At 45.1% G+C, this 20863-nt stretch overlaps 1 protein-coding gene across 1 annotated transcript in view; it reads right to left on the bottom strand.

Moving 5' to 3' along the window:
- LOC126215311 (uncharacterized) overlaps positions 1-17335 on the bottom strand; it is a 259120-nt gene extending 241785 nt beyond the window's left edge. Inside the window, exons 1-3 of the mRNA XM_049941992.1 lie at positions 17199-17335; positions 17024-17080; positions 8932-9075 (exon numbers count right to left, since the gene is read on the bottom strand). Of these exons, the coding sequence (XP_049797949.1) occupies positions 8932-9075; positions 17024-17080; positions 17199-17335 (338 nt within the window). The remainder of the gene's footprint in view (positions 1-8931; positions 9076-17023; positions 17081-17198) is intronic.
- Positions 17336-20863: the final 3528 nt, after the last annotated feature.

Here is a 20863-nt window from a genome sequence, read left to right as displayed (position 1 = left end):
AATCTTTCATTTGCTGACTATGCCTATCAGTAGTTAGTGCCTCAAGTAGTTTGAATCTTTTATTTAGCTGGCAGTAGTGGCGCTCGCTGTATTGCAGTAGTTCGAGTAACGAAGATTTTTGTCAGGTAAGTGATTCATGAAAGTTATAGGTAATTGTTAGTTAGGGCCATTCTTTTGTAGGGATTTTTGAAAGTCAGGTTGCGTTGCGCTAAAAAACAAATTATTGTGTTTCAGTTTACTGTTGATCAGAATAAGTAAAGAGAGAAATGTCTTGAGTACGTTCAGTTTTGCTCATCTGTTCGAAATTCAAATAACGTAAGAGGTTTATCACCACAGTAATTCATTTGTTTTTCTAAGGGGACGTTTCATAAGAAGTGTCTGGTGCAGTTGTTAGAGCGGTCACTGCTGCTACAATGGCAGGTTATCAAGATTTGAGTGAGTTCGAACGCGGTGTTGTAGTCGCGCCCCGGCGATGGGACACGGCATTTCCGAGGTGGCGATGAAGTGGGGTTTTTCCCGTACGACCATTTTACGAGTGTACCCTGAATACCAGGAATCAAGAAAACATCAAATCTCCGACATCGCTGCGGCCGCAAAAAAGATCCTACAAGAACGGCACCGACGACGACTGAAGAGAATCGTTCAACGTGACAAAAGGGCAACCCTTCCGCAAACTGCTGCGGATTTCAATGCTGGGCCATCAACAAGTGTCAGCGTGCGGACCATTCGACGAAACATCATCCATATGGGCCTTCGGAGCCGAAGACACACTCATGTCCCCTTGATAACTATAGGACACAAAGCATTGCGCCTCGCCTGGGCCCGTCGACACCGACATTGGTCTGTTGATGACTGGGAACATGTTGCCTGGTCGGATGAGTCTCGTTTCGAATTGTATCGACCAGATTGACGTGTACCAGTATGCACACAACCTCATGAATCTACGGACCCTCTATGTCACCAGGGGACCGGTCAGATTGGTGGAGGCTCTGTAATGGTGTGGGGCGTGTGCAGTTGGAGTGATATGGGACCCCTGACACGGCTAGATACGACTCTGGCAGGTGACACGTACGTAAGCATCCTGTCTGATTACCTGCATCCATTCGTGTCCACTGTGCATTCCGACGGACTTGGGCAATACCAGCAGGACAATGGGACACCCCACACGTCCAGAATAGCTACAGAGCGGCTCCAGGGACACTCTTCTGACTTAAAACACTTCTGCTGGCCACTAAACTCCTCAAACGTGGGCATAGGTATGTGTGTTGTCCATAGCGTAAGTTAATTTAAGTTAGATTAAGCAGTGTGTTGGCTTAGGGAACGATGACCTCAGCAGTTACCACAAACTGCCACAGACGAGAACATTATTCAGCACATCCGCGATGCCTTGCACATGCATTTCAGAAGAGATCCGCACCCCGTCGTATTGTTAAGGATTTATGGACAGCCCTGCAGGATTCATGGCGTCAGTTACCTCCAGCACTGCTTCATACATTAACTGAGTCTATGCCATGTCATTTTGCGGCACTTCTGGGTGCTCACGGGGGCACTGCACGATACTATGCGGGTGTTCAAATGGCTCTGAGCACTATGCGACTCAACTGCTGAGGTCATCAGTCGTCTAGAACTTAGAACTAATTAAACCTAACTAACCTAAGGACATCACACACATCCATGCCCGAGGCAGGATTCGAACCTGCGACCGTAGCGGTCGCTCGGCTCCAGACTGTAGCGCCCAGAGCCACTCCGGCCGGCTATGCGGGTGTACCAGTTTCTTTGGCTCTTTAGTGTATATACGTTTCTGCACGTTCGAGTTTTAGTAACAGCTATGATGCAGTATTGTCGCTGCTGTGGATGTAAAGACAATTATTTGACAGGATGACTAGTTACTTTTCATAGCTATGTACAACAAATATAGAACTATAAATGTCATATTGGTATGACGCTCTTTATGTGTCGAAAAATATCGAGACACGGTGTTATAAAGGTAATTTCTGCGATTTTATGGCCGTGCTTATACAAATGCTAGATACATTTGTGTGTGTGCGTAAACTGACAGTCAGTGTATACGTATTGGTGCTTTGTTTATATGCAGATAAACTTCATACGCGACAGCCTGATTAATTTCCTCAAATTTATGCGTGTTCTCGGATCCTTGTGTGTATCTAAAGATCTCTGCATGAGACAGTTTCCTGTACAGTTCACTGTAACGTAATTAATTAGAATACATTCGACAACATGTGCGAATACAATAGAAAAGCTGCCGTTCCTTTTGTCACTCCAAAATTCGAGCACTGACTCTCCAATCCTCCAAGAGCTGAATCACCTCCTCTAATTATTGCAACAATCAACCAAGAGTTACCAGAAAAAACTTCTGTAGTTGTACAAGAGAAATTAATCTTGCAACCTACAAAAACAATCGGACCTCCTAATAACTGTTGGAGAGCAGTATTCTTAGGAGTCAAATTGAATGTATCAACATTCTTGTAGACAGGTAATCTGCTTCTTCTTGCATATCTTCTCCTCCGGAACGGCATGGCTGTCTGTACTGTGCGGCTGCCTCGAATGGAATGATCGTGCAGCTGCCTCTGTAGCGGAAATACCTACTGATAAGACTGGGCGCGGCAGGAAGTAGCGCCCTGATAAACCTCAATGGATTTACTTTTCTCAAGTAAAGGCAGAGAAATGTTATAGATATTTTATTTGCGTATAAAAAGCAGAAGGATAAACAAAGAAAAACTGAAAATAATAATGGACAAGCAATCGCTTACCGTATTTACTGCAACAGTTTCATAGTTCCAAATGCGTTGTTTTTTCGTCACACTTTAGCGCCGTCTACAGTCACACATAACGTAATTAATTTGAAAATACGAATAAGTGCAATAGAAAACATAAGAAAGTATTGTTGCCTGTCACTTCTTATCCCGTTACCGAAAAACGTAAATAAACTGGAGTTTGAACTATGATACTGTGGTGAAAAACCACAATACCATTGCTCTTCTCCTATTCGTGCCAGCTTTATTTTCTGGTATCAAACTGTTAAGACGGCTGTAAAACGGGAATACAAAGTTTCAAGTACTTCTGAAGGTGATTTACCCGCAGCAGCGAAGTAGTAACACTCAAAATACGCTAAGCGCCGTCCCAAAATCACGTGACTTGAGCTGCAGGAAACGTTGCGGACCGAATTGCCGTTCTGCACATCCGAATGCTCACTCCGTAGATATTTATACTCTGTGGTGCATTTACATGCATTCACATGGTTGCCATTGCAGCCTTACAAGTACTGACAGTAACACATTAGAACGACAATGTATAGAAACAACTACATATTTTATACTGCTTGCCTTTTACGTGTGAGATACTCTGGACTGGAGCCGAAGCAAAAATTTTAAATGTCAGTGTGTATCCTCCCAACACTGTCGAAAGTTATTACCAATACACACTCGATCATTTCACTGAGAGAAATGAGGGAGCCTGTGAATAACTGGAAACTCTTATTGAAATAAAGAGAAAGATACACTGTCCCAGCAAGAGTATGCGGAGACTACTGTGTAACGTGGGACCGGTCACCAGATGTCAGGAGAGGCATGCAAACTGGCGTCAGCGGTGTGGCCAGCACGAAACTCTGTGTAGAGAATTAAAAAGAACGGGGCGCAGTGGGTGAGCAGCTGCCCAGAAGCCAATGTCAGCTGATGCGTCAAGTGAGGTAAACAGCGGAGCCACTGGGCAGTAGATGGCTGCAAACGACTGGTTGAGCTTAATAGGGTGTGGAGAAGGTAGGGCCAACAGTGAAGTACAGAGGCGATGTTATCGTCTGCGGGACTTTTTTGTGCTTAGCATATGGTTCCCTTACTGTCTTTAAGCAATGCGGAAAGATATGAACACATTGCAGAGCATTGTGTATGGCGTACAGTACAGGAACTGTTTGGAGACGATCATCGTTTGTATCAGTATCACAGTGCATATGTGACGTATTGTTTTGTGAACAGTAAGATACCTAGAATGGGCTGGCCTGCCCAGAGTCCAGACCTGAACCCAATGGAACACTTCTGGGAGGAGTTAGACTGCCGACTTTGCTCCAGACTCCAGTGTCCAAAATCACTACCTTATCTGGTTTCGGATCTTCAGGAGGAATGGGCTGCTGTTCGCCTACAGACATTCAGATACCTCACTGAAACTGCTCCGAGCAGAGTTCAAGGCGTCATATAGGTGAAGGATGGACAGGCCACATGCCAATGTCCAGTAAGAGGTATCCACATACTTTTGATTGGATAGTGTAAATTTGTTACCACCATGTTTATTGTTGTTGTTGTGGTCTTCAGTCCTGAGACTGGTTTGATGCAGCTCTCCATGCTACTCTATCCTGTGCAAGCTTCTTCATCTCCCAGTACCTACTGCAACCTACATCCTTCTGAATCTGCTTAGTGTATTCATCTCTTGGTCTCCCTCTACGATTTTTACCCTCCACGCTGCCCTCCAATGCTAAATTTGTGATCCCTTGATGCCTCAAAACATGTCCTACCAACCGATCCCTTCTTCTAGTCAAGTTGTGCCACAAACTTCTCTTCTCCCCAATCCTATTCAATACCTCCTCATTAGTTACGTGATCTACCCACCTTATCTTCAGCATTCTTCTGTAGCACCACATTTCGAAAGCTTCTATTCTCTTCTTGTCCAAACTGGTTATCGTCCATGTTTCACTTCCATACATGGCTACACTCCATACAAATACTTTCAGAAACGACTTCCTGACACTTAAATCTATACTCGATGTTAACAAATTTCTCTTCTTCAGAAACGATTTCCTTGCCATTGCCAGTCTACATTTTATATCCTCTCTACTTCGACCATCATCAGTTATTTTGCTCCCTAAATAGCAAAACTCCTTTACTACTTTAAGTGTCTCATTTCCTAATCTAATCCCCTCAGCATCACCCGATTTAATTTGACTACATTCCATTATCCTCGTTTTGCTTTTGTTGATGTTCATCTTATATCCTCCTATCAAGACACTGTCCATTCCGTTCAACTGCTCTTCCAAGTCCTTTGCTGTCTCTGACAGAATTACAATGTCATCAGCGAACCTCAAAGTTTTTATTTCTTCTCCATGGATTTTAATACCGACTCCGAATTTTTCTTTTGTTTCCTTTACTGCTTGCTCAATATACAGATTGAATAACATCGGGGAGAGGCTACAACCCTGTCTTACTCCCTTCCCAACCACTGCTTCCCTTTCATGCCCCTCGACTCTTATAACTGCCATCTGGTTTCTGTACAAATTGTAAATAGCCTTTCGCTCCCTGTATTTTACCCCTGCCACCTTCAGAATTTGAAAGAGAGTATTCCAGACATCATTGTCAAAAGCTTTCTAAGTCTACAAATGCTAGAAACGTAGGTTTGCCTTTCCTTAATCTTTCTTCTAAGATAAGTCGTAGGGTCAGTATTGCCTCACGTGTTCCAACATTTCTACGGAATCCAAACTGATCTTCCCCGAGGTCGGCTTCTATCGGTTTTTCCACTCGTCTGTAAAGAATTCGCGTTAGTATTTTGCAGCTGTGACTTATTAAACTGATAGTTCGGTAATTTTCACATCTGTCAACACCTGCATTCTTTGGGATTGGAATTATTATATTCTTCTTGAAGTCTGAGGGTATTTCGCCTGTCTCATACATCTTGCTCACCAGATGGTAGAGTTTTGTCATGACTGGCTCTCTCAAGGCTGTCAGTAGTTCTAATGGAATGTTGTCTACTCCGAGGGCCTTGTTTCGACTCAGGTCTTTCAGTGCTATGTCGAACTCTTCACGCAATATCGTATCTCCCATTTCATCTTCATCTACATCCTCTTCCATTTCCATAATATTATCCTCAAGTACATCGCCCTTGTGTAGACCCTCTGTATACTCCTTCCACCTTTCTGCTTTCCCTTCTTTGCTTAGAAATGGGTTTCCATCTGAGCTCCTGATATTCATACAAGTGGTTCTCTTCTCTCCAAAAGTCTCTTTAATTTTCCTGTAGGCAGTATCTATCTTACCCCTAGTGAGACAAGCCTCTACATCCTTACATTTGTCCTCTAGCCATCCCTGCTTAGCCATTTTGCACTTCCTGTCGATCTCATTTTTGAGACGTTTGTATTCCTTTTTGCCTGCTTCATTTACTGCATTTTTATATTTTCTCCTTTTATCAATTAAATTCAATGTTTCTTCTGTTACCCAAGGATTTCTATTAGCCCTCGTCTTTTTACCTACTTGATCCTCTGCTGCCTTCACTACTTCATCCCTCAGAGCTACCCATTCTTCTTCTACTGTATTTCTTTCCCCCATTCCTGTCAATTGTTCCCTTATGCTCTCCCTGAAACTCTCTACAACCTCTGGTTCTTTCAGTTTATCCAGGTCCCATCTCCTTAAATTCCCACCTTTTTGCAGTTTCTTCAGTTTCAATCTGCAGTTCATAACCAATAGATTGTGGTCAGAATCCACATCTGCCCCTGGAAATGTCTTACAATTTAAAACCTGGTTCCTAAATCTCTGTCTCACCATTATATAATCTATCTGATACCTTATAGTATCTCCATGATTCTTCCATGTATACAACCTTCTTTTGTGATTCTTGAACCAAGTGTTAGCTATGATTAAGTTATGCTCTGTGCAAAATTCTACAAGGCGGCTTCCTCTTTCATTTCTTCCCCCCAATCCATATTCACCTACTATGTTTCCTTCTCTCCCTTTTCCAACTGATGAATTCCAGTCACCCATGACTATTAAATTTTAGTCTCCCTTCACTACCTGAATAATTTCTTTTATCTCGTCATACATTTCATCAATTTCTTCATCATCTGCAGAGCTAGTTGGCATATAAACTTGTACTACTGTAGTAGGCATGGGCTTTATGTCTATCTTGGCCACAATAATGCGTTCAGTATGCTGTTTGTAGTAGCTAACCCGCACTCCTATTTTTTTATTCATTATTAAACCATGTTTATTATAATTTTGAAATTGACGGTCACTGAGCATAATCCATCGTGACCAACTGTAGTTAAAATATTGTTCTGTAGTTGGTATCCAGATAATGAGCCACATAATATTAAACTACGCAGCAGTCTGAGGGAAAAGAAGCACACACCTCGATCGTCAAGAGAGTATTGATATGTCGTTCTTACAGTATCGCACTGAGAATGATTTGAAGGTGGCTGGATGAACTGTGCTGAAGTTTGTGTTTCTTGGACCACTCATCATTTGTCTTGAGAGCACAAATGGAACAAGACAGGCCCATCCGGACAGCATCTCTTTCACAGGAAAAGTCTATTTCTAGAGTGGATCATTACGGCGAATGGGTCGTGAGTGAGTGGACGACTGCCGACCTGAGTCGAAGCGGTCCTACACAAAATGGAGACGTGCCTCCTCCCCTCCACAGAAAGAAAACCAAATTGGTGTCGTTAGGACCAGTTTGTGAGATTATGGTGACTACAGACTGAGGGGACAAAAGTCGTGGGAGACCTCCTAACATCGTGTCGAACCTCCTTTTGCCCAGAGTTGTGCAGCAACTCAATGTGGCATGGGCTCATCAAGTCATCGGATGTTGTGTACAGAAGTATTAAGCCGTGCTGGCTCTAAAGCCCTTCACAACTGTGAAAGTATTGCCGGTACAAAATTTTGTACACAAACTGACTCCTCGACTACATCTCGTAAATGTTCGGTTGGATTCGTGCAAGGGGATGGGTCACCTGGGTGGCCAAATCATTCATTCGATGTGTCGAAATTGTTCTTCAAACGAATCACGAATAATTGTGGCCTGGTGTCATGGTGCATAGTTATCCATAATAAGAGTAGATCAACTAAACCCAGTCCATTCCACGCTAGCATAGCTCACACTATTATGGAACCGGGTCCACAGTTTCGTGGGCACTGCACCAAACGAACCCTACCATCAGTTCTGACCAACTGAAACCAGGACCCATCCGAGCAGGCCACGGTTTTTCAGTCGTCTAGGTTCCGACGAGCCCAGGAGAGGTGCGACAGGCAGTGTCGTGCTGCTAGTGAAGCAATTTGCGTCAGCTGCCTGCTGCCGTAGCACATTAACGCCAAATTTTGCCATTCTGCCCTAACGGATATGTGGTTATCTCAAGCACTGTTGCTTGTCTGTTAGCACTGACAACTCTTCACAAACGCCGACGCTCTCGGTCGTTAAGTGAAGACCATTGGCCTCTGTGTTGCCTGTGGTGAGAGGTAATGCCTGAAATATTGTATTCTCGGGACAATCTTCACACTGCAGATCTCGGAATATTGAATTTCCAAACGATTTCCGAAACCGAATATCCCTTCATGTAGGCTCAACTACCATTGTGCATTCCATGTCTGTTGATTCCGGTTGTGTGGCCACAATCACGTCGGAAACTTTTCAGACGAGCCACCTGAGTACAATTATTGGACCGGCTTTTTATACCTTGTGTATGCGACCTGCTGCCTTCTGTATACGAGCATATCAGTATCCCACGACTTTTGTCACTTCGCTCTTCATGTTTGAGATCTGAGCCTCACATTCAGGCTGTTCGTGCTACATCAGGCTAACTGTACCACTCGGCGACAGGCCACGTGCTGTGAACAGTCGAGATGTCTGGTGGAGGACATGATTCTTCAGGAGGAAAGTGTGACATTCGTGTGCCTGGGCCCCACAAGAACTGCCAATGACGAGCAGTGCTTTGAAAAACGTGGGACTGCAGCTCGAGAAGTCGCTCGTAGGTTGCTGCAGCAGCCGTACGAATTTTCGTTGCAGGTTTTTGAGTTCTCGTCACGCATCGGTATGTGCTTAAATTTACAGTGCGATACATTTCGGGCTGGTATTTGTGGGCTGTAGTCGCTAACCCATTTGACGTCTGCTGACTGGCCAACAAAATCGAAATAGTGAGCCATGTGCCCTGTGGGGTTTGGAGCTTACCTGTGTGTGGGGGGCGCGGTGGGGGGCCTAGAGGTCGCCCCCCTGCGGCGCTTCCTCCTCCGCTTTCGCCAACGCCTCGGCCTCCGCCTCAACCCGCCTGGCTCCTCGACGTCGCAACTCCGGCTTTGACGGCTCTGCCTCTTCCTGAAGACAAACGCGTCGAGTATGCCGAAACGTTGCCACTAAATATGTCACTGTTACTACACGAGCACTTACTAACTTTCGTGCGATAGATAACACAAATGAATTGCAATGGACCAATGAGAACACGTTTCGTCTGTATCGGATATAGGGAGGCTTGCAGAACGAGGTACACCTTGTGTGTAGTCATTGGTCTGAAGACTGGTGTGACGAACCTCTCAGTGCTGGTCTGCTTTGTTCAGTTCTTTCAATGCCTACGCAACTACTGCATCCTACATCAAGTGAACGTTGTATTCGTGCCTTTTCCTCCTTCAAAAACTTAAACCCTCGACACTTTCCTCCGTCGCCAACCTGATGATTCCCTGATGCTTCCAATTGTGTCCCACCTATCTGCCATCTCCTCTACTCAGCTAGTGCCATAAACCCCTTTGATAAGCAATGTGATGCAATGCCTCGGAACTTGCTACTGTATTTTTGCATCTGATCTTCAGAGTTCTCTTGTAGTATCACATTTCTGAAGTAACTGTTATCCTCATGTCAGTTCTGTTATCATATGATACTATCATATTTCTCTTTCATAGGAAAACTTGTCCTATTAATGAGACTGCGTTTCTATATCTCATCTGTACATGGCAAGCCTACTCGTGGTATGTTGTGGAGGGCCTTTGAATACCGCTGTCACTGTCCTCCTTTTCACTTCCGATTTCAAATGGGTTGTAGGAAGAATGATAGGTATAAGCCTTCATGTCTGCTTGTGTCTGTATTTTGCGTTCGTGGCCTTTTTGCCACATGTACATTGGAGGATGCAATATATTGCTTGACTCTTTTAGAAATGTACGCTCTTGGAATTTTAACACTAAACCACACCTTGATGCAGAACGCCCCCCTTGCGGCATCTGCCACTGGAGTCGGTTGCTCATCTCTGTGATGCTTTCGTGTTTTCTAAATGAACCTGTAACGAAACACACAGCTCTTCTTTATTTCCTCTACCACTCATATATGGTACAGATGGCAGACTGACGAACAGTATTCAAGTATTGGTCGAACGAGTGTTTTGTAGCTTACTTCGTTTGTCGACAGACTATGTAGCCTGGGGATTCCTCCAATGAACTTCAGTCTGCCTTTCCTATGATTAGTTTTATTATGTGGTCACTCCACTTTAAATCGCTCTATGTATGTATCGTGTGGAGTAACTGCCTCCACCGATTATTCTGCAGTCATGTAAGCATACAGTAATGAATATTTTTGTTCATGTTTTCACAATAAGCTGCATTTGTTTATGTTGAGGGTCAGCTACCAACTGCTGCTCTGTTAATTCACTTAAAATGTTTTCTACGTTAACAGTCTACATCTACATGGTTACTCTGCAATTCACACTTAAGTGCCTGACAGAGGGTTCATCGAACCATTTTCGTACTACTTCCCCACCATTCCATTCTGGAATGGCGCGTGGGAAAAAGGAACTCCTAAATCTTTCCGTTCGAGCTCAGAGTTCTCTTATTTTATTATGATGATCATTTCTCTCTACGTAGGTGGGTGTCAACAAAATATTTACACATTCGGAAGAGATAGTTGATGTTTGAAATTTCGTAAATAGATCTCACCACAGAGAAAACCGCCTTTGTTTCAGTGACTGCAACCCCAACTGGCGTATCATATCAGTGACACTCTCACCCCTATTGCGCAATAACACGAAACGAGCTGCTCTTCTTTGCACTTTTTCGACGTCCTCCGTCAATCCTACCTGGTAAGGATGCCATACCGGCCAGCAATATTCCAGTAGAGGACGGACAAGTGTAATCTAGGCTGTCTCTTTAGTGGGTTTGTCGCATCTTCTTTCTGCCAACAAAGTGCAGTCTTTCTTTCGCCTTCCCGACAATATTAACTATGTGGTCTTTCCAGTTTAAGTTCCTCGTAATTGTAATTCCTAGGTATTTAGTCGAATTGACAGCCCTTACATTTGTGCGATTTATCGTATACCGAAAATTTATCGGATTTCTTTTAGTACCCATGTGGATGACCTCGCACTTTTCTGTGTTTAGTGCCAATTGCCATTTTTCGCACCATACAGAAATTTTCCCTAGATCATTTTGTAATTGGAATTGATCGTCTGATGATTTTACTAGACGGTAAATTACAGCACCTAGACCGTTTATGTAAATCAGGAACAACAGAGGGCCTATGACACTACCTTGCGGAACGCCAGATATCGCTTCTGTTCTACTCGATGATTTACCGTCCATCACTACAAACTGCGACATCTCTGAGAGGAAATCACGAATCCAGTCACACAACTGAGACGATACTCCATATGCACGCAATTTGATTAATAGTCGCTTCTGAGGAACGGTATCAAAAGTCTTCTGGAAATCTAGGAATATAGAATCGATCTGAGATCCCTTGTCGACAGCACTTCATGGGAATAAAGAGCTAGCTGTGTTGCACAAGAACGATACTTTCTGAATCCGTGTTGGTTATGTATCAATAAGTCATTTTCTTCAAGGTGATTCATAATGTTCGAGTACAGTATATGCTCCAAAATCCTACTGCAAATTGAGGTCAGTGATATGGGTCTGTAATTCAATGGGTTACTCCAATATTTTCTCCACAGAAGCTGTCACACATGGCAAGATACTGGGCAAGGGTAGAACGATGGATGCCTTCGAGCTTTTTTTGCACAGCAGAAAAAGATGTGGTGTGACTTTCGTTACAACCTTAGGACATCAAATGTTGAAGCCATCAGCACCATTCCACGAAATAAACAGAGACGATGGTGTTAAAATCTATTAAAAACATAACAATTAATTTAAAAAACCGAGCTCTATCAGCAAACAAGCATTTATAATACAACATTGACATCAGGATATACATGCAAGGATATACATAAAATTTAGACAGAACACATCAGAATAACTAGAGAAATTCAAGTATAAAACACCAGTACGGACACGTTTAAAAAGAGCCAGGTAACCGTGGCTGGGTGACTACTTAGAAACAGTGGGTGTCCAAGCCACTCTTCAAAACACTAAAATTGCACACGCAGTGTGTCCGGAGTGAGCCTGATGATCACAAACTACATTCGTCTGAGAAGCATATTCAAACTGAAACCTTTTCAGTTATTAAACAAACTGTCACACATCGCTATGCGGTACTGATTCATTTTTCTGCAACCATTTAGTGGTTACTTCATTAAAGAGTATTGGGCACGTTTGCTCGGGAGGAAGGTTTCGCGTGTTTCTTGTAGGTGGGGCGGGCTACCAGCCTGATCCCAAGTTCGTGCTCGTCGCCAGAAGGCAGCCAGTGACTCTCGCTACAGGGCTGAGCGCCCCTGGGCTGCTGAAGTGGAGCCGAGGCCCGGTCTGTGCTTTTGTTGGTAGAGCCGGCGTGTGTCCTCGCCGGTGGCAAGAACTGCCTCGCAGCCGCTGCTGCCCCGGCAGAATGATTGGGCATCGTATTTTGCCTTTTGTGTATACTGCCGTGGTGTTGTCCAGCCGGCGAGAGAGAGAGAATCGCCTGCTTTCACTCCAGAATCTCGGTATATCGAATCAATTGAGTTGGCCCCGCAACCGTGCTTGGCACTAAGATGCTGACCGATCGGTAGAACACCACTCCACCCAGTACAAACCTAATATGCGTTTTGTATGCATATAGTCGGAAGTTTCCGCTGTGTCCCCCTGTTTTTATGTGAAAAGAATTGTATTTTCGCTCGTCACTTTGGTGGCAGCAGCACTTGTGGAGTTTCCTTGAAAGTTCTTAGCTGAGGTTTGTGAACAAAGATTAGGGAGGCTTTCTTCTTCTGGCCAACTTCTGATGCTGATTGGCACGTGATAGCTGATTTCGGAAAAATTTATCTCCGTTTCAATAGAGCATTACGTGTTCTGAGTAGCTCGCATGAGGAAATCTTGTTGTGTTTTCTCCACACTGTCATCCAAATAATTGGAACTCCCCCCCCCCCCCACCCCACCCTCTCCCCACACAGTGTTAACGTTATTTTCTATTATTTCAAATGGCATTTTACGAAACATTACTGTCTGTCAATTTTTGTGTGAATTCCGTTCATTTAGTAGTTCTAATAAAATATTGCTTTACTTAAATTTCGAAATGCCTTAAGTATTGCCACGGTCTGATCGCTCCCCTGCACACCTAAGCTGTCGTTCTCACTATGATAGTGCATCTTTCGTACCCAGCTGCCAAACCCAATGACCAGTTATTTAATGAAGGTAAAAACCATTGTACCCACTCATCTAGTCTGACAATAACTTTCTTTATTATACAACGAGAGATATTTTGATCTCTCTTACGTCTAAAAATTTATTTCGTGGTCTTTCACAATAAATTGTGTTAACGACCTTGCACTTTCGAGGTTTTATCATAACTCAGGTCAAGGATGTACTGCACACCTGAGTCAGATTCACAACAACAAAGACAAGCAAAAAACGTTCCAAAAATCTTTTACTACTACATTTATTACTAAATCAGATTCCAATATTTTATTTCAGGCAAAGGAATTTTGTTACTACACTCCTGGAAATGGAAAAAAGAACACATTGACACCAGTGTGTCAGACCCACCATACTTGCTCCGGACACTGCGAGAGAGCTGTACAAGCAATGACCACACGCACGGCACAGCGGACACACCAGGAACCGCGGTGTTGGCCGTCGAATGGCGCTAGCTGCGCAGCATTTGTGCACCGCCGCCGTCAGTGTCAGCCAGTTTGCTGTGGCATACGGAGCTCCATAGCAGTCTTTAACACTGGTAGCATGCCGCGACAGCGTGGACGTGAACCGTATGTGCAGTTGACGGACTTTGAGCGAGGGCGTATAGTGGGCATGCGGGAGGCCGGGTGGACGTACCGCCGAATTGCTCAACACGTGGGGCGTGAGGTCTCCACAGTACATCGATGTTGTCGCCAGTGGTCGGCGGAAGGTGCACGTGCCCGTCGACCTGGGACCGGACCGCAGCGACGCACGGATGCACGCCAAGACCGTAGGATCCTACGCAGTGCCGTAGGGGACCGCACCGCCACTTCCCAGCAAATTAGGGACACTGTTGCTCCTGGGGTATCGGCGAGGACCATTCGCAACCGTCTCCATGAAGCTGGGCTACGGTCCCGCACACCGTTAGGCCGTCTTCCGCTCACGCCCCAACATCGTGCAGCCCGCCTCCAGTGGTGTCGCGACAGGCGTGAATGGAGGGACGAATGGAGACGTGTCGTCTTCAGCAATGAGAGTCGCTTCTGCCTTGGTGCCAATGATGGTCGTATGCGTGTTTGGCGCCGTGCAGATGGGCGCCACAATCAGGACTGCATACGACCGAGGCACACAGGGCCAACACCCGGCATCATGGTGTGGGGAGCGATCTCCTACACTGGCTGTACACCACTGGTGATCGTCGAGGGGACACTGAATAGTGCACGGTACATCCAAACCGTCATCGAACCCATCGTTCTACCATTCCTAGACCGCCAAGGGAACTTGCTGTTCCAACAGGACAATGCACGTCCGCATGTATCCCGTGCCACCCAACGTGCTCTAGAAGGTGTAAGTCAACTACCCTGGTCAGCAAGATCTCCGGATCTGTCCCCCATTGAGCATGTTTGAGACTGGATGAAGCGTCGTCTCACGCGGTCTCCACGTCCAGCACGAACTCTGGTCCAACTGAGGCGCCAGGTGGAAATGGCATGGCAAGCCGTTCCACAGGACTACATCTAGCATCTCTACGATCGTCTCCATGGTAGAATAGCAGCCTGCATTGCTGCGAAAGGTGGATATACACTGTACTAGTGCCGACATTGTGCATGCTCTGTTGCCTGTGTCTATGTGCCTGTGGTTCTGTCAGTGTGATCATGTGATGTATCTGACCCCAGGAATGTGTCAATAAAGTTTCCCCTTCCTGGGACAATGAATTCACGGTGTTGTTATTTCAATTTCCAGGAGTGTATTTTGAACCATGTAAGGGTAAAAATTACTATTCTGAACCATATAAAGATCAAAATTAATCGTGTAAAAAGTAGCGCGAAGGATGACTAATGAGAGCATTTCTCAGTGGGGCAGAAACACCAGTGCAGGCCCTGTGTGACAGTAGTGGGCAGACGTTTGCCAGATGCAGAGGACCACCACTGTGTCTGGACAAGGTAGAGGCTTGTGGTGGGGTATAGGTGGGTGTGGCACCCGGTTCTGCATCTGCTGCTGTTGTGGAGACTATCACCAACTGTGGGCTAATTCACCTCATAACTCCTAGGCAGCACAGATTATCTGTAGCATTGTAGAGTCAAAGCCTTGCGGATCGACACTTTATTAACTGATGTTGATTCTGTATGATGGTTCACAATTGCATTTACATAAGATTGCCCTGTTCACTGGGAAAACATCGCTCATTAAAGGTATCTGAACCAGTGATATATTGTCTGCATAACTCATAGTAAGTTACTATCTCCGCCCAACTGCAAAACCTCTACTAGAAAAATTTTGTGGGCAATGATGTCAGGTAGAGAACTGCCATTCATCTCAATGAAATCATGCTATGAAGACAGACAAGTAAGAGAATTTTTCTACTACACTGCAAAATTTTAAATAATAGATTTAACTGCCTCAAACCTTTTGCTTGATAGATCTGTCACTGGTTTAGCTTGTTCCTTGAATGTTAAATACTAATATATCAGTAGTAAAATTGATAAGAAACTTTCATTTCTCATCTCATTCTAATATATGTGGACAGCTTGTTCCGTGAAGTACGGCGTCGTCCTTCAGCTGTGGTCGATATGGACTAGTGGTACGAAGGTAGCAAGTTTTACTTTGTGTGAGTCTATTTCATCTGAAATGGCCAAATCTGAGGAAGACTGGGTGGCGCTCAAGAGAGTGAAGTGATGGTGGTTGTGGTACAACGTGTTACCAGGGACAAAGAGTTTCTTCTATGGCACTGACGACCCCTGGGTAGTCGAACAGAGAGTGCCAAGTGTCTGTATAGAACGCACATTTCTGTTGCCAGTAACTTTTGCTTTCACCGTGCAGATGATTTAATACTGAATCTGACTCGGTACCATAACTAAGATAAAATCTGCTGACTGAAAAGTTGTTGTGACTGAAGGAAAAGGCAGTTTTTGTGATAACTGCCATTTCGTGCATTTTGGGGTCTCGATTTAAATACGCCAATCATTAGAAAACGTTACAAGCTAAAGGCCACATATTAGTAAATACATGGGTTGGATAAAAAGTAGTGGCAACACATCTACGATCCGTACCAGACTTTACTGACAGCCATCCAACATATCACGTGCCCTCAGTGTAATCGCCGTGCATCTCGATCATCTTCTCCCACAGAGATGGAAGGCATCACATACTGTCAGCTCATCCATCTCTGTCAGTGTCTCACAAGGACTGCCCTACAGGACGGATGACGGTTTCATTTGTGTTGTAGTGCTTACCACGAAGAGGTTACTTCAGTTTGTCGAATGGGTGCTAATGGCAAGGGCTAGTACAAGGTGAATGGTACGGATGTTCCAGTACCTCTCCCCACGTATGCAGGAGCTTCTGCACACGTTAAGCTGTTTACCGTCGTGCATCTTTTATGGAGGATGGTGACATGTGGTGCCAGAAGGAACATTGTTGTGCCCTTCGACCACATGCTACTCGAATCTTGACTCTTCACTGTTTGTGTTTCCTGATTGTACCATCAAGGTGCCTGAACTGCCCTCCTGTACTTTCAGAGAGTACACGCGGCAACTGACTCGGAGAAAGCCTTCACCGCTCACGCAGCAGTTACAAACAGCGGGCGTGCCGTGCGATGCACGTCTTTCGTGTTATGGCAGTGTTGCCACTACTTTTTATCAAAGCCATATGTGGAAATAGAAAGATGAGCGTGGAGAGCTGCACAAAATCTTTTTGGATGGGTGAGTAGAAGAACAACGGATATACTGGCACTGTTTTTGAATGGAGTCGGATGAACTCACGTGCTCGGCCGCAGGTGACGGGCCTCCCGCTGTGACGCCGCCGCCGTCGCCCCCTCCCTCGCCCTCGCCCTCTCCCTCGCCCTCTCCCTCTCCCTCGCCCTCCTCTTCCTCCTCGCCAGCCAGTGAGAGCAGCAGGCGCTCCTGCAGCTGGCGCGCTCGCTCGGCGCGGCCGCGCCTGCGCAGTTCGCCCGGCAGCCAGAAGCAGGCGCACACCAGCTTCACCAGCAGCCAGGCCGCCGCCGCCACCAGCAGGTAGCCCGCCGAAGAAGTCACCATGCGCACCACGTCCACAGACACCTTCTGCTGGCGCATCCTGCGGGCACAGGGAGACTTCTGAACACAATCTCCTCACTCATCCAGCCACATATACGGTGGGCCGGAGGCGGAGTAGGATACAACACGTCCGTGTCTTGTTCCTTAACAGTTCTGTTTCTTTTATCACAGGTGTGTATTGTAACTGACGCTTTGGAGATTGTGTACAGTGAATAACACCGGTTTGCAGTAGGGTTTTGGAGCATATACTGTATTCAAAAATTATGAATCACCTCGAAGGGAGCGATCTATTGATACGTAATCAGCACGGTTTCAGAAAACATCGTTCGTGTGCAAAGCAGCTAGCTCTTTATTCGCACGAAGTAATGGCCGCTGTCGACAGGGGATCCCAAGTTGATTCTGTATTTCTAGATTTCCGGAAAGCTTTTGACACCGTTCCTCACAACCGACTTCTAATCGAGCTGCGGGCCTATGGGGTATCGTCTCAGTTGTGCGACTGGATTCGTGATTTCCAGTCAGGAAGGTCGCAGTTCGTAGTAATAGACGACAAAACATTGAGTAAAACTGATGTGATATCAGGTGTTCCCCAGGGAAGCGTCCTGGTACCTCTGCTGTTCCTGATCTATATAAATTACCTGGGTGACAATGTGAGCAGTTCTCTTAGGTTGTTCATAGATCATGCTGTAATTTACCGTCTAGTAAGGTCATCCAAAGACGAGTATCAGTTGCAAAGCGATCTAGAAAAGATTGCTGTAGGTGTGGCAGGTGGCAGTTGACGCTAAATAACGAAAAGTGTGAGGTGATCCACATGAGTTCCAAAAGAAATCCGTTGGAATTCGATTACTCGATAAACAGTACAATTCTCAAGGCTGTCAATTCAAGTAAGTACCTGGGTGTTAAAATTACGAACAGCTTCAGTTGGAAAGACCACATAGATAATATTGTGGGGAAGGCGTGCCAAAGGTTGCGTTTCATTGGCAGGACACTGAGAAGATGCAACAAGTCCACTAAAGAGATAGCTTACACTACACTCGTTCGTCCTCTGTTAGAATATTGCTGCGCGGTGTGGCATCCTTACCAGGTGGGATTGACGGAGGACATCGAAAGGGTGCAAACAAGGGCAGCTCGTTCTGTATTATCACGTAATAGTGGAGAGAGTGTGGCAGATATGATACGCGAGTTGGGATGGAAGTCATTACAGCAAAGACGTTTTTCGTCACGGCGAGATCTATTTACGAAATTTCAGTCACCAACTTTCTCTTCCGAATGCGAAAATATTTTGTTGAGCCCAACCTACATAGGTAGGAATGATCATCAAAATAAAATAAGAGAAATCATAGCTCGAACAGAAAGGTTTAAGTGTTCGTTTTTCCCGCATGCTGTTCGGGAGTGGAATTGTAGAGAGGTAGTATGATTGTGGTTCGATGAACCCTCTGCCAAGCAGTTAAATGTGAATTGCAGAGTAATCATGTAGATGTAGATGTAGATGTAGAGGAAGAACGACTTAAAACTGTGAAATTTTGTGTTTACGATAACAGCAAAGAACTTATAGCAATCATTTACGAGTCTGATACAGGCCTTGGCGGCAGTGATTTGGGAACAAATGGCACACTTACAGAAAGTTCCGTGACGAATCTTCCACCTACTAACAGACCACATTCTGCTCAAAACGAAAATAACATCGAAAGAGTTACGGCCAGTGTCAAAGAAGAACTGGGAACATCAAACAGATGATGATCTAGGGAATTGGGGATGTCCTGATCTCCTTAAGGAGAATTTCTTGTTGAAGCTAGAAGAAAGTCTTTAGGTAAACGGATCCCGGCTTCCCGTTCTGCAGCGAATGACCGTTGCAGGTACCGAGAGGAGAACCGCACCGGAAGCGACCGCAGAGGAGCCCTCGGATGTTGGCGTGCCAGGTACGTATAGTTTGTGGCCGCGAGCTCGGCTCTAGTTTACCACCAGCATTGGAAGGTGAAGCTTTGACAATGACAGCAACTCGTGCTGACGAAACGTCAGTAAAATCATGAGATGAACGTCGGCTGGAGAGCCTGAGCCAGAAGCGAATAGACAGTTTGTCAACAAGAGGCCACGAAAGCCTTAACAATTTTTTTTTTATTATCGGGTCTTACTTCTGTGAACAGATATTGGGATGTGATTGATAATTTTTTACGTCCTTCAGTAGAAAATTGTCCCAAAATGTAGTTTCATCAGGATGGGGCAACCACCCATGCAGCAAAACCCACGATGAATCTTCTGAGCCAACTGTTCAGTGAGCAGATAATTTCAAAAAAATTCCGTGTTAATTGGGTGTCACATTTCCCCGACATTACGGCCCCCAATTACTTCCTCTGTGAATATCTTAAGCATCATATGTACGTGAACAAACCGTGTACGCTTCAGCAGCTCAAGGAGAATATCTGTGCAGAAATTCGAGCATTAACCCCTCAGATCTTAACCACTGTTATGAACAATGTAAACGAAAGAGTACAGCTTTGAGAGCGTGCAAATGGAGGTCATTTGAAAGATGTTGTCTTCCGTACATAATCACCATTTGTTAAACATTGACTGTATGGAATATCAATAAAATTTTTTCACAACTAACAAAGTTATTTACATGTTAAGTTCTACTCTGCCATCTGGCCCATTTGTGCATCCATGAGCTAGCAGTGGAGTGCACCAGAAAGATGAGCATTTCAAAGGGATATACAGGATGTTTGGAAATTCCCATTACAAATTTCTAGGAGTTGTAGAGAGGAGTGAGTGCATAATATCTTCAATGGGAACCCAGATCCAGGAGCATACCACTTCCTTTCTACAACGATTTCAATTCAGTGTGAAATGTGTCCACCTCTGCTGACGGAAAGAGAAAAGTGTCAGAGTTGCTTGTCCTGGTACGCAGTGGGATAGACAGGATACTGTATACTATGTCAGGCAATCACCTGACGTAAATTCATGTCTCCCTTACTCCGTCAGGAAATGTAGTTTCAACACGATTGTGCACCATCTCACTTCTCACGTGCAGTTTGGAGACATCTCCACAGATGATTCAGTGGAAGATGGATAGGCTGAGGTGGTCCAATCGTGTGACTGCCACATTCGTTGGTTTTAACTCCTATGGACTATCTTTTGTTGGGTCCCCCACATGAACCACGGACCTTGGCGTTGGTGGGGAGGCTTGTGTGCCTCATCGATACAGATGGCCGTACCGTAGGTGCAACCACAACAGAGGGGTATCTGTTGAGAGGCCAGACAAACGTGTGGTTCCTGAAGAGGGGCAGCAGCCTTTTCAGTAGTTGCAGGGGCAACAGTCTGGATGATTGACTGATCTGGCCTTGAAACACTAACCAAAATTGCCTTGCTGTTCTGGTACTACGAACAGCTGAAAGCAACGGGAAACTACAGCCGTAATTTTTCCCGAGGGCATGCAGTTTTACTGTATGATTAAATGATGATGGCGTCCTCTTGAGTAAAATATTCCGGAGGTAAAATAGTCCCCCATTCGGACCTCCGGGCGGGGACTACTCAGGAGGACGTTGTTATCAGGAGAAAGAAAACTGGCGTTCTACG

This window comes from Schistocerca nitens, chromosome 12, assembly GCF_023898315.1.
Source record: "Schistocerca nitens isolate TAMUIC-IGC-003100 chromosome 12, iqSchNite1.1, whole genome shotgun sequence".
NCBI classification, from domain to species: Eukaryota; Metazoa; Arthropoda; class Insecta; order Orthoptera; family Acrididae; genus Schistocerca; species Schistocerca nitens.
The sequence above is the reverse complement of the archived record's forward strand: the minus strand, read 5'-3'. Positions and strand labels throughout refer to the sequence as shown.